General features: G+C 39.6%; 1 protein-coding gene across 1 annotated transcript in view; it reads right to left on the bottom strand.

Annotated features, from left to right (window-relative positions):
* LOC112146895 overlaps nucleotides 1-12,633 on the bottom strand; it is a 48,841-nt gene that overhangs the window by 4,029 nt on the left and 32,179 nt on the right. Inside the window, exons 2-4 of the mRNA XM_036209911.1 lie at nucleotides 1,296-1,898; nucleotides 878-1,208; nucleotides 628-803 (exon numbers count right to left, since the gene is read on the bottom strand). Coding sequence (XP_036065804.1) covers nucleotides 628-803; nucleotides 878-1,208; nucleotides 1,296-1,876 — 1,088 coding nt within the window. The 5' untranslated portion in view covers nucleotides 1,877-1,898. The remainder of the gene's footprint in view (nucleotides 1-627; nucleotides 804-877; nucleotides 1,209-1,295; nucleotides 1,899-12,633) is intronic.

Below are 12,633 nucleotides of genomic sequence, written 5' to 3'. Positions count from 1 at the left end.
GTCTTAAATAAACAATCAATCAATCAATCAACATGCGCTAGTAAGCAGTAGGAAAAGAAGGAGAAGGCACTCCCTGCTAAATGCTTGTTTTTTAAAGTGCTTTACTTCAGAAATTGACTTTTTATTATTATATTTGGACTCTTCCAGGACTAGGGCCTGGATGAACCAAGAGTTTCTGCCTCTCCTGTGACCCTCAGTTGCTCCATGAACCAAAAACATCAGGCTGGAACGCAAACATAATCAACCTGGATGCTCTGTCCACATAAAAGACTGAGCTCACAACATGGTCTTCTTGTGCAGACAGGTGCTGGGTTCAGATTTCAAGGATAGCGACAGATGGTTGCTTCCTCTATAAACTAGGACCAAATGAAAATAAAAAGGATGTTGTCAGAATGAGAAAGCAGAGAGAAAACAATTAACCCTGTTTATTCAGCCAGTCTGGATAATTAACAGAATTCTCAGACAGCCAACTATTTGAACTGTACAAAGTCTTGGTAAATGTCATTTTGAACTGTATGTATCACAGATAATCTAGATTTTATGGTTTATATGAAACTTGGTCAGTCGGTAGCAGCAGGGTTCTCATAGAATCAATCAACACCTCCAAGAGTTTGTAACCCAGCCTACCTTGGCTGAACTATCATCTTGTGTGGGTGATAAATCTTCCTGTCAGGGCTTTCTCTGTAGATGTGCTCCAGAATGTTAATTCCTGGCACCTTGTTCCACCGAGAAAAATTGAATCTTCCACTTGGCTCAAAGTGTTTCTTGGGGAAGATGTGGTTTTCAATGAGGAACTCTGCAACCTACAGAACAGCAAGAGTTTGATATAAACAGAAAGGAGGAAACTTGTCTGTTACATGCATGTGGAATAACTTACATTTGAATGTCGTGGTTGCAGTGAATCCATTAGAGCGTTCAGGTTGTTGTGTTTGTATGGCATTATGATCTCATCTATGTCATTCAGGAGGACGTAGCGTGAACGCTCCATGGATCTATACATGCACTCATTGAGGGTGGTGAGCTGGCCGAAATAGTGCAGGTCTCCTCCATGTTCTGCAAAGTTCCAGCCTCTAGACGGATTCAGATACTTGTCGATGGGCCATGGAACCATTTCTACAAAACCTTCCTGACTGTAGAACTTCAGAAGACGGTCGAGTTCAGGACCACAGCTGGTGTTATAGATCACCACTCTGTTCACACCAAGCAACCTAGAGAAAAAAAAAAAAAAAACTTATTTTGGACACTGGAATCAGTTTCATTGAGTTCTTCTTGCCTTTACAAAGTGATTTTCTTACTTGTACATCTCCAGAGTTTGTGCAAACTGAAGCACATTGTTGTAATCTCCAAAGAGGTTTGAGATGCAGACAGTGAAGTTCAGTCTGTTCTCCTTGCTGGGGGTCTTTTTGTTTCTTATTGGCAGCCATAGATGATCAGATACATTAACTGGACTTGGTTGGGTCAGAAGAGTCACATGAGTTGCATCACAGTTTTCAGGTATGCGACACAAAACATCTGTAGCTCCGAAGGGAAAACCAAAGTGATCAGAATGTAGTAGAACTGATGCAGAAGTGGTTTCACTGTAAAATCCAGCACAGAAGAAAATGCAATGAAGAGGATGGATGGAGTCTCTTCTGAATATTCCTATGATGCGGATGTCAAAGCCCTTCACTCTCTGGTCCATGAAAGCCGACACCAGGAAGTGCTTGGTGTTGGGGAGCGGAGTGATGCTCTGCTGGGAGATTAAACGTAGAGGCAGAACAGGCTTTGGCTTTGGGCTGACCCAGTTGGTTTTAGGTGGCAATATGTTAAAGACAGTTATGAAGAAGTATCCCACAATGACGAGAAGAATCACTGCTCGGTATTTTCCCTTTTCCATAGATGCTGAGGAGGTTTTCAACCTGCAATAAAATCAGGAACAAACATGCAGTTAGTTAATATACAAACCTAGTGTTACTTTAATCTTGCCACAACATGACATCTTTGTTGGAGATGTGACCTTCATGAGTCCATGTTTACCACTGAAATGATTAAAAAGAACCTCCGGGAAATCTGAACACCTCAAGGTGAGTAATTCTGTTACTTCTTGTTGGATAAAAATACAAAGCTTTCCAGAGGCTCCAAGAAAGCCAAGGAGTCAGTCTTCTGTTTTATAATTTCAAATACTAGTCGTCTTTATTTTCTCTCACAGAACAGAAAGTACATCCAAACAGTAGGTGGCAGTATAGCACTCTTTGCAACATTCGTTGTGAAATTACTGCAACACAACACTCCCACTTACTTCAAGGCCCAATCCGAATTCTTCCCGTGTCTGGGATCATTATTTTTTAAATTTCATCCTCCAAACGCAAGAGGCTAAACATTTTTGCGCTGAGAAACGCTTTTCTTCATGTGGGTGCGCTCTGAAGCAGAGATTTTTACATTTAAATGTAAATAATTACTTTTGGTTGTAGAATGACCTTTTTAAAGTTATAAAACCGCTGTTATGTATGTTCAAGTGCTGGAAGCTCTGTGCTAATGCTAGCGGACTGACGTCATTGAACGAAAGTGGCGTCCAAATTATTAGACACTCGTTTTTCATAACGCTCCGTTTGGAGGGCTAAATGAAGGGGAAGGGAGAAGGGAAGAATTCGGATTGGGCCCCAACAGTGATATTAAGGCACTTTTACATTAAATTACATTACTAAGACTTGTTCTCTTCACTTCAGAAACTTTTAATCTTTTCTTTTTCAAGCAACATTATTTTCTAAATTTTCCCTTATTTTTCATTTATAATCTTCTCCCTTTGCTAAACAAAACAGTGCCTTATTTACAACAGAACTACATTAAAGATTCTTTGCGTTCTTTCGATTGTCCTCCAGGATCACTGTTGGCATCTCATCCATTCCCAGGTCCTTCAGGAGTCTCCTCAGTCAGGTACTTTCTTAAGCTGCCTGAATGAGAGCGACATACTCTGCTTCAGCTGTTGAAAGTACCACTGTGGCTCGTTTCCTGCTTTTCACTGCGGTCAGATGTGCACTATTTGGGTTAGCATTGAACTTTGAAACAGTATTCACTATATGTGCTATATCTAGCCATGTGGTCACTGTAGCATACAGCAGTCTCCCTACCAGTGACAGGTTTTTGCATTCAAGGGTTTACTATCATCATCCTTTCCTCTTAAAGTGACATGAGCATCTGCAGGAGTTGAAACAGGATTGGCGTTTTCCGTAGTAGCGGAGGATTGCTTCGATGTACTGCTTCTGCTGAAGGAAGATGCAGTTCTTCTCTTTGTCTACAACAACTGAAAAGCCCAGTATAGGACAACTCATCCATGTCTTTCATTCTGTAGCATTTCTTGAGAACCAGTTTCAGCTTTTTCACGCTTGTGGTTGGTTCTGTTATCAAGATCAAGTCATCCAACTCCAAAGATGACTTCACAAACAGACAGGGGTCTGTTTGCTTGAGTCCAAGATCCTTTATGAACTCTGAATGTTTAGCTCCAACAGTGAAAAGACTATTTTAGTCCATAGATTGATTTTTTTTAGTGTGCACACCAGGTGTTCCTCCCCTGGTTTGATGTAACCCTCTGGTTGTTTCATGTAGATTTCTTATTCCAGATGTCCATTTAAGGAATACAGTTATTACACCTATCTGATGCACATATAGATTATTCTGAATGGCAAACAGCAGTAATGTACAGATTAGAGCTGAATCGCACCACAGGTGAAAACATTTCATCATGGTAAGAACCGTACAATTGTGAGTATCCCTTGGCAACAAGTCTGCACTTATATCTCTCCACTTCTCCATCACTTTGATGGTTTATTTTGAACATCCATTTTGACCCTATGAGCCTTCTGCGTTTTGGTAGCTCCACTAAACCCCACGTTTCCTTTTCCAAAAGTGACTGATATCCTAAATCAGCTGCATCCTGTCATTCTTTTGCATTGGGGCTCATCAGTAGTTGCGTTTACATGGACACAAGTAATCGGAATAAATGCCTGATCAGAATAAACGCATCATATAAAAACGCAATTCAGAATACTCTGGCAAGACCAGACTCGTGGTGATCCAAATTCCCTTTCGATAAACATAGTTGGGTTATGTAGATTGTTGATCTGATCATGATGCATTTAAACAATCCATTCCGATCATGTGTCATTTTTGCGCTGATTTTACGTCATGCATAGAAGCTGTGGCACTCTTTGGAGCGTGAACAGGATCGATCGGCTGCTCTTCGCAAAAACCATAGGAATTCATGTTTCCAATCAGTCCAGAAAAAAATATAGGCTGGTGTTATTCCTACACATTTACATACAGCCAAGATGTTTATTGCTCCATTGCCCGCACGGATTTAGAATATTATGAGTGAACAGTCACTTGAATTATTAATGATAAAAATGAAAACACACTCAGAGGATCATCTCGCTCTATGCAGCATTTTTGTTTGTTTACAAAGGAACTCCCTATTTCTTCTTCTACGACAATTTTCTGCATTTTAGACAGTTCTGCGGATGTCAAAAAGATCTATTCTAATCCGAAGTGTGGCGCATGTAAACATTTGTTTCAATCAGATAAAGTTTTTCCAGGCACATGTGCACAGTTCTATTCTAATCCGATCTGATCAAGGACATTTTGCACATGTAAACGCAGCTAGCGATTCTTTGTCGGTACTTGGTTCTGTGACAAAACACACATTAGCATAATGATCAGCAGTCATCACATCAGCGTACTCATATCCACATGTCTCTTTTGTGAATTTCAAACTCTTTCGTCCCTTTTGGCTGCGTCTGCAACAGTGATATCATCTTTCTCAGCTGTGACCACAATTTCTTTGTTTTTTTTTTAACGGAGGACTTCTTCCTGCTTTTGGCTGAAGTACGATTAATTTAAAAGACACCCTGATGAATCAGAATCTCTTTTCCTCAAATAGCCTTTTGCATTGTTTGCATATCCCTCAATCTTGAGTTTAACAGCTTTCTTGTATAGTTTTCTCCTTTCTTCACCTGGTACATGCATAGGCAACACAACCAGACACTCATCAAGTTTTTTGTCACTCTCTCACTGTTCGATTGTTTCTTTCTTCAGAACAGATGTGGGCAGGGTGTTCTGTATGTACACCACAGAAACCGACAACATGCTTCTCACTGCTTCAACCAATGTCCTGTCTTTTCTGTCTGCAACACCATTATGCTGAGGTGAGATACTTTCCTCTCACGATGAATGCCTGGAGTCAAAATATTCTTGAAACCCTTTTGATGTACTCAACACCATTGCTTATCCTCATTTGTGTTAAAATTCTTCCACATTCATTTGAAAATGTCTTTAAACTCCTAGAATCTGCTGAAGACCTCATTTTTGTGTTTCATAAAGTACACTTTACAGCATCGAGAGTAGTCACCTATAATAGTTAAAAAGTACTCTGCTCCGACAATAAATTCAGTCTGCATGGGTCCATCGACATCATTATGATACAGGTGCAACTTGCATTTGGAACATATCTTTCTCACTGGCTTGAATGGTTTTCTTGACAACTTGCCGTCCACACAGCCTTCACAGAAAGAAGATTCCTTTTCTGCAGAGTAGTCTACTCATTTCACTCGACTTTTCAGTTCTTTCATCTTAGTGGTGTGACCCAGGCGCTAGTGCTAAAGGCTAGCTGCTGAAGCTCCATCCACATCCAGTTGGTACAGACCGTCTAATCTTTGTGAGGGTTCCATCTTTACCACGTATGTTGCAACGTTACTTCTTGAACTTTACGCCATTTCCTTTGTAGCTGCTCCCACTGAGAAAAGATTACCAGAAAGTTTTGGAACATATAGAACATAAAACATGGTGGTATTTTTCATTTTGACATTACCAGGGGGCTGCACGGTGGCGCAGTGGTTAGCACTCTTGCCTCACAGCGAGAAGGCCCCGGTTCAACTCCCGGCTGGGACCTTTCTGTGTGGAGTTTGCATGTTCTCCCCGTGCATGCGTGGGTTTTCACCGGGGACTCCGGCTTCCTCCCACCGTCCAAAAACATGCTTCATAGGTTAATTGGTGACTCTAAATTGCCCCTAGGTGTGAATGTGGGAGTGAATGAGCGTGTGATTGAGGCCCTGCGACAGACTGGCGATCTGTCCAGGGTGTACCCCGCCTTCGCCCTTTCAGCAGCCGGGTTAGGCTCCGGCACCCCCGCGACCCCGAAAGGGACGAAGCGGTCAAGAAAATGGATGGATGGATGGACATTACCAGGTCCTAGGGCTTCAACCATCAAAGTTTCAGACTTTCTGTGAATTGTTGATAGTCCTGAAGAACGTCTTAATCATGTGCTTTAATGCTCCAGAATCAATCTGCCAAAGTATTTAATCTGGGATATTAGAAGATTTTTCATCTTCACTAATGATTGCACTCTCAGATGTGTATGGAGAGAAAATGGACTCACCCCAGTTTGTGCGTGTATAACTATTGATTTCTGTGTAATTTTGGATCTGTGCGTGCTTAATTCTGGATTTGTAATTTGTACAATATATTTTACATTGTAAAATTATGAAATAAAAAAAATACAATTTACACATGCACTAATCTTCAAAAATCACACACAAATCACTTCCTGAACGCTTTGTCCCGTCTGGGGTGGCGGGGGTGCCGGAGCCTAACCCGGCCGCCGATGGGCAAAGGCGGGGTAGCAAGAGCGCTAACCACTGCGCCACTGTGCAGCCCCACAAATCGCTTGTTAGGCATAAACAAAACCACATGGTGAGACTCTTCATGTCTCAAAGAGAAAAGATTCATCCGTAAGTGATGCATTTAAATGCTGCTAGAATACTGGGTCATCAGAGTTTTCTCATCAGCTGCTTTGAACTTGGATTGTGAATATTATCTGGTGAATACTTGACATTTTCCCCAGTTTCTTAAACAGATATACTCCGATAATTAAAAATGTCTAAATGAGCAATTTTTAAACTCTTATCCCTTTAAAAAAATACGAATATTTTTTAGAACTAATCGCTTCCTCTTCTCAGAGCCTCCGACAGCATGCTTACCCGAGCCCTGGTCACCAGTCACAGGGATTGCAGGCAGTGCCATATGGAGAGAATCAGAATTCCTTTATTACTCCCACAATGGAGAAATTCTCTCAGTGATGGGCAGCAGCCGCTGGACGGCGCTTTATGACCCAGAAAAGAAAACACATGAGGGTACAGGAAAGATGTCAAAAATCAAGTATCTTCAGCCCGCGTCGCAGTAGGGTGGCATGAGTTAAAGTACAAGCAACATTCAAAGCACATTAATTTCACGAGATTAAAAGCTTCACAAACTGACTCCCACACGTCCAGCCTGGTGGCAGCCGTGCGTGGTCGCACAGCGCTCCAAGGCAAAGTCGAGGGGAGCCTGGAAGAAAGAGTCCCCAAGGCGTTGAATTCGTGGTGAAGGTCATGGGCAGGGGAGGAATGCAGGTGTCCATGACAACGGGCTCAGTTTATCGCACCATCGGCGGATTGTTTTGGTACAGTCGGGGCAGTTCCTGATTAGAGATGTTTGTTTACTCGCAGACAGAAACAGCTTCTGTCTGTCTGCTGAAAGTCCAGGTGCTGCGCTATGGCGGAGAAATTCACAGATCTGGTCAATTGACTTTGTGACTAATGACTTTGTTCACAACTTTAGCATTCAACACTAAAAAGACCCACTCAAGTGAAAATCCTGTTTTTGACATGGTCTTGTAGCATTTTCCTTATAATGGATGATTATATATAAAATAATTTAAGATTAAAACTTGATTTTTGAGTAATTGTATTGGATTGAGAGCAGATCCAATAGAATGGTTTAAAACGCCTCGGCTTTGAGAAGCAGCTGCTGCCATAGGAGGGCCAAAGTCGCCTTTTTCCACTACAATTCTGATGCATCCACTTGCAGACAAAGAGATCCACTAATGTCTTCATCTTCTTTGTCTGTGCTGCCATCTTACTCAAAACTTTACACCTGGTTAGCTTTGGTATTTCTCACTTTTTTGTCTGTGTGGCTATGCTAATGTTAGCTTGAGCTTGTGAGGTGCTATAAGCTAGAGAGTTTAAACAAACAGTTGATGGGAAATTAGAGAAGCCTGACTTCAGCAACAGTCCGCCCACAGCTCGTAGGCGAATTTCTAATAAGTTCCTGCTCTTTGCAGAAAACGTTTAAAAAAAAAAAAAAGAAAACAACACTTCAGCAAATGAGGCGGTTTGCAGTGTCTTGTAAACTGGGTTCTGCGTGTGCCTTTTGCTTACTCTGTGTATGTTTAATTTAAATGTTTTTGTGTCCTCCCTTTCCGGATAATGGGTAAGGTATTTCTAGTTTGTCTGTCACTTAGTGTTAGAATCTGGCACTGAAAAGACAAAACGTGACCCAGGCAAAAGCTCTGCTGCGATGACGCTCTCGTTTTTTTTTTTTTTTGTGGTTTTGCAGATAAAGTTAATTAGGAAACGATTATTTGAAGTTTTTCTCTTAATGTCAGGAAAAGACCGGATGTAATTTATCTAAAAAAGATGTTCAACATTTGGCTTTCAAAAAAATTTTGGAAGTAATAAATAATGGATGATCAGTGCTGAAGCTAAAGAACATTAAGCTTCAAACTATTTAAAAAATAAATAGAAAAAAATACTTCAAAATGCCTCTAAAACTGAAAAAAAATATTAAATGTTTTATGTTAAAACCTGGAATTTGCTTCCCAGGGAGAGCAATGAGTTTCATCCATTGTGACAAGACCCTTCATGCTAACTATGTAGCCACAGGGTGTCCCTGAGCCGGTCCCCAGCCCAGATTAAATACAGGGTTGTGTCAAGAAGGACATCCGCCGTAAAACCACCTGTGCAAACCAGTGACAGCTGATTCACCGTGGAGTGCCCTGACAGGATGCACCAACGGATGAACTACAACAACATTTTCTGGAAGGAGAGCAGTATAGATTTCATTTACAAGCATTGAGAACTGGACAGAGTGAAAGTGACATCACCCATAGAAAACGGCTAACTTCTGGTTCCTACAAAGTAAGGTAAATTCATTAGCCATTTTTTTTTTTTCATGTTGGACCCAGAAATAATCGGTAAGCAGCGATTGGTCCGAGTTGGCCCGAGTCTGCATTTCCATGGAAACCAGTCCCGCCAATCAGGAGCGAGCGCGTTTGTCTCGCCACACCCCTACCACTTGAAAGTGGACTCGGGTGAATCAGTCAGACGTGTTGAGCGTTCGTCATGAGACCACCTTTTATTGGGGCATCTTGACTGACCAGTTAATAACTTGGACAACAGAAAAAAATATAATGAAAAAAAAATAGGATTATCAAGAACATGTTAAAAAAAAGAGATAGGAGTGGTATTCGGACAAATATGACTAAGTCTTTGTCCAAATTCCCACAATAATCACTAACTACTAAAAAAAACTACATAGTGCGGGACTATATAGCACCCTGGATTTTAAAAGCAATTCAGACAACGTGGTCACTACTTTTCTTTCGTTTTTTTAAACGCCGGATATGATGTCACAGATTTTATGAAGTGAAAATCTTGTCAATACGAACAATTCACTACATTTATTTGTAACTTGACTGTGTTTTGATGATGAAAATGTGGATGTTTAATAAAAAATAACAGTTTTTGTTTTTTTTGCAAAAATTGTCAAATCACTGATTGGTTGACACAGAAAATGCCTTTTTATGATAGAAAAAAATTTTATGGTTACAAAACAGTTTTGATGACGCACAAATTTCTTATTACAGGTAAAAAAAAAAGCATTTTTTACAAACAGGATTTTTTTTCTGACAAGTAATGAATCTATTTACACACTGACATTTTATTTCAAATACACATTTTTTTCATTACAGTTACCACTTTTTTTAAACAGACAAGCAGCTTTTTACTACAAGTAAAAAACCTTTTTACGATGGACAAAAATGAATCTAACCTCATATGCAAAACCAGTGTGTGAGTGCATGAGCTTCTGCTATAGTCTGTGGAATTCATCTGTTGCTTTTTGCAATCTGAAGCACTATGCATTTCTGTATTCTTCCTTGAACTTACATTACTATGTGTATGAATAGAATACCAACATGAATGAGATATGAAATACAATCGGTAGTTGGTAAACATATTGGGTGCATATATTTGTCAAAAAGTCAGTTCATTTTTACCACAGTTCACGCGGAAGGTTTACACCCCAGACTTATGTGTTGACCAGTTGCACAAACACATTTGACAGTGCCTTAACAGATATTCTGTCATGCTAATAATGCTGACATACTTCCAGTTGTCTTGAGTTTCGGCCACAAACTCTTTTCCAAACTTTATTGAATTACTTCCTTCATCTAACAATTTTATTACAACGGAATTTGAATTAACTGTTCGGATAATCTGTTCATATATCAGCTGCTTTCTCTATTTTCTTCTGTGCAATACGTAAAAAATCATTACTTTTCAGTGGATCTTCTCTTGATCTATGCACCAGGAGAAGAACCCAGAGGATGGCATTTAAAGTAGAAGTAGCTTCATTCCGGAATCTTTTCAACATATGTACTCTCACCAAACCTGTGACTGCACACTTCACACTTTAGTATTAGTTCTGCACTTGGCAACCACTCTATTTTTAAACAAACCAAAATATATACATGTCTTCAGCAAAAGAGAATCAAAAAGAAAGAAAAAACAAACAAGCAAGACATTAAGGGAACAAGGGGAAACAGGAAATGAGAGTCTAGTTTTCCATTTATGAAACTATTCAAGGGGTCAAACAGATTAAGCTAAATAGGACTGTAAAAGAGGTTATTCGCAAGTAGGAAATTTTGAACACTTTTGTTCCAGAAAACGCAGCTAACCCACAAAAAAAAAATACTTTGCGATATATTGTCAATGACAGCAGTCAAATGTTTTCTGTAAGTCTTCACAAGGTTTTCACAAACTGTTGCTGGTATTTTGGTCCATTCGTCCATGCAGATCTCCTCTAGAGCAGTGACGTTTTGGTGCCGTGGCAACACAGACTTTAAATTTGATCCACAGATTTTCTATGGGGTTGAGATCTGGAGACTGGCTACATCTCTCCAGGACCTTACGATACTCCTTATGGAGCCACTCCTGTTAGCTAGTGTGTTTGGGGTTGTCATGCCACGTTTCATCTGCAATATACTTGCTTGTGGAATTTGCACATTTGGTGGCTGACTAAATACTTTTTTTTTGCCCCACTGTTATGCTAATGGTGCTGATCTGTAGAGCAGCCTTTACGCTTTTTAACACCGAGCTTCCTGTCAGTTGGAAAGTTACATATTTTGGTCATGCGATTTGTGACAAATGAGCTGAGAATCTATAGACAGCACTTTTTACTGTAAGCTCAGGCTAAAACCCTTGTGTGCTGGTTTCATTCAAATTCAGTCATCACATATTTTATGCAAGCCTCAGCTGACTCCTCTTTAGCCGGCACAGCTGCAGGTAACCTATAACTAAATGGCCACAATGGCGAAGAGCTACAGAAATATTTGCTGGTGCAGGGGTTAACACTCTTCAAGAGTTTTTAAAACACTTCCTTTATAGTTTTATTCAACATCTAAAAGCAGAACAACTTTAGCGCTCTCCAACATTAGACACAGCCGCTGTAGATATCAGTAATATGGAAATACAGGTAAAGATATCTTTTTTTAAAGTTTCCTCTTTTGTACCTTGTAGACTATCACTTTTATTTAGTATTCCTGCTGGTATTATATATATGACTCTTTAATTTATCTTTTCTTTTTTGTTAAAATGATTTTTTTTCCTGTGTGTAATATTTACTTTAAAAATACAACTAACTTTGGTTGCACTTCAGTGACAAAATGTAACATTTAATCCACAAAACCGTCAGCATAAAATCTGATCTGTCATCTTAAAAACAGCTGAAAAATATTAGTAATAAAAAACAATTTTTACAAACCGTTTCCAAATTGTTTTTGTTTCCAAAAAAAATAGCTTTTTCAAAACTTTATATCAACTAAAAGAATGCCAACCACAACTGTTGTCACTTTTCCAACTAAATTCAAAAGATTGAAATGAATTCATTTAAAAGGAATAAAAAGTACAAAACTTACAGATATTCGCGGCAGGCTGAAGTTGTGACTTTCAAAACCTTTTGTCTCCACGCAAAGAAGTTACAGGAAGAAAAATGCGTCTCCTCAAAATACTTTTTTTTTGTTTTGTTTAATGAGTCATCTCCACTCTCACCAATCAGTCCATGTCTTAGCGCACCGTATTGTGTCTTCTGGAAAATTAATCGAATAAGCTTGAAATGTAATTTAGTTTCTTTTATTTCTAAAGAAGTTCATAACCGAATGCCCTCTCGACGCACGCGCCCACCTGCATCTCCTTGAACTGATGATCAGCTTTTCCGCCCACGAGGAGCCTTCAGGATGTGGGAGTCCGAAGTTCGGTCCTGCTATCTGTGAGAACGGAACAGAACGCTATAGGTGACTGTTAAAGTATGTTACTGTTGTTTGTTGAAGCTATAAGGGGAAAAAATAAATGAATGTATTTTCCGATATTAAAATGAATATATTTGTTTTGGCGACATCTAGTGGCGGAAATCTGGTATTGCTTAAAACATTAACATTTAAAAATAAAAACATTTTTGATAGTTTGAAAGGGTTTAATAGAAGATCAGATGTTTATATGGTTTATTGAA

This window comes from Oryzias melastigma, linkage group LG22, assembly GCF_002922805.2.
Source record: "Oryzias melastigma strain HK-1 linkage group LG22, ASM292280v2, whole genome shotgun sequence".
NCBI lineage: Eukaryota > Metazoa > Chordata > Actinopteri > Beloniformes > Adrianichthyidae > Oryzias > Oryzias melastigma.
Note: the sequence above shows the minus strand (reverse complement) of the source record. Positions and strands in the feature narration are given on the sequence as shown.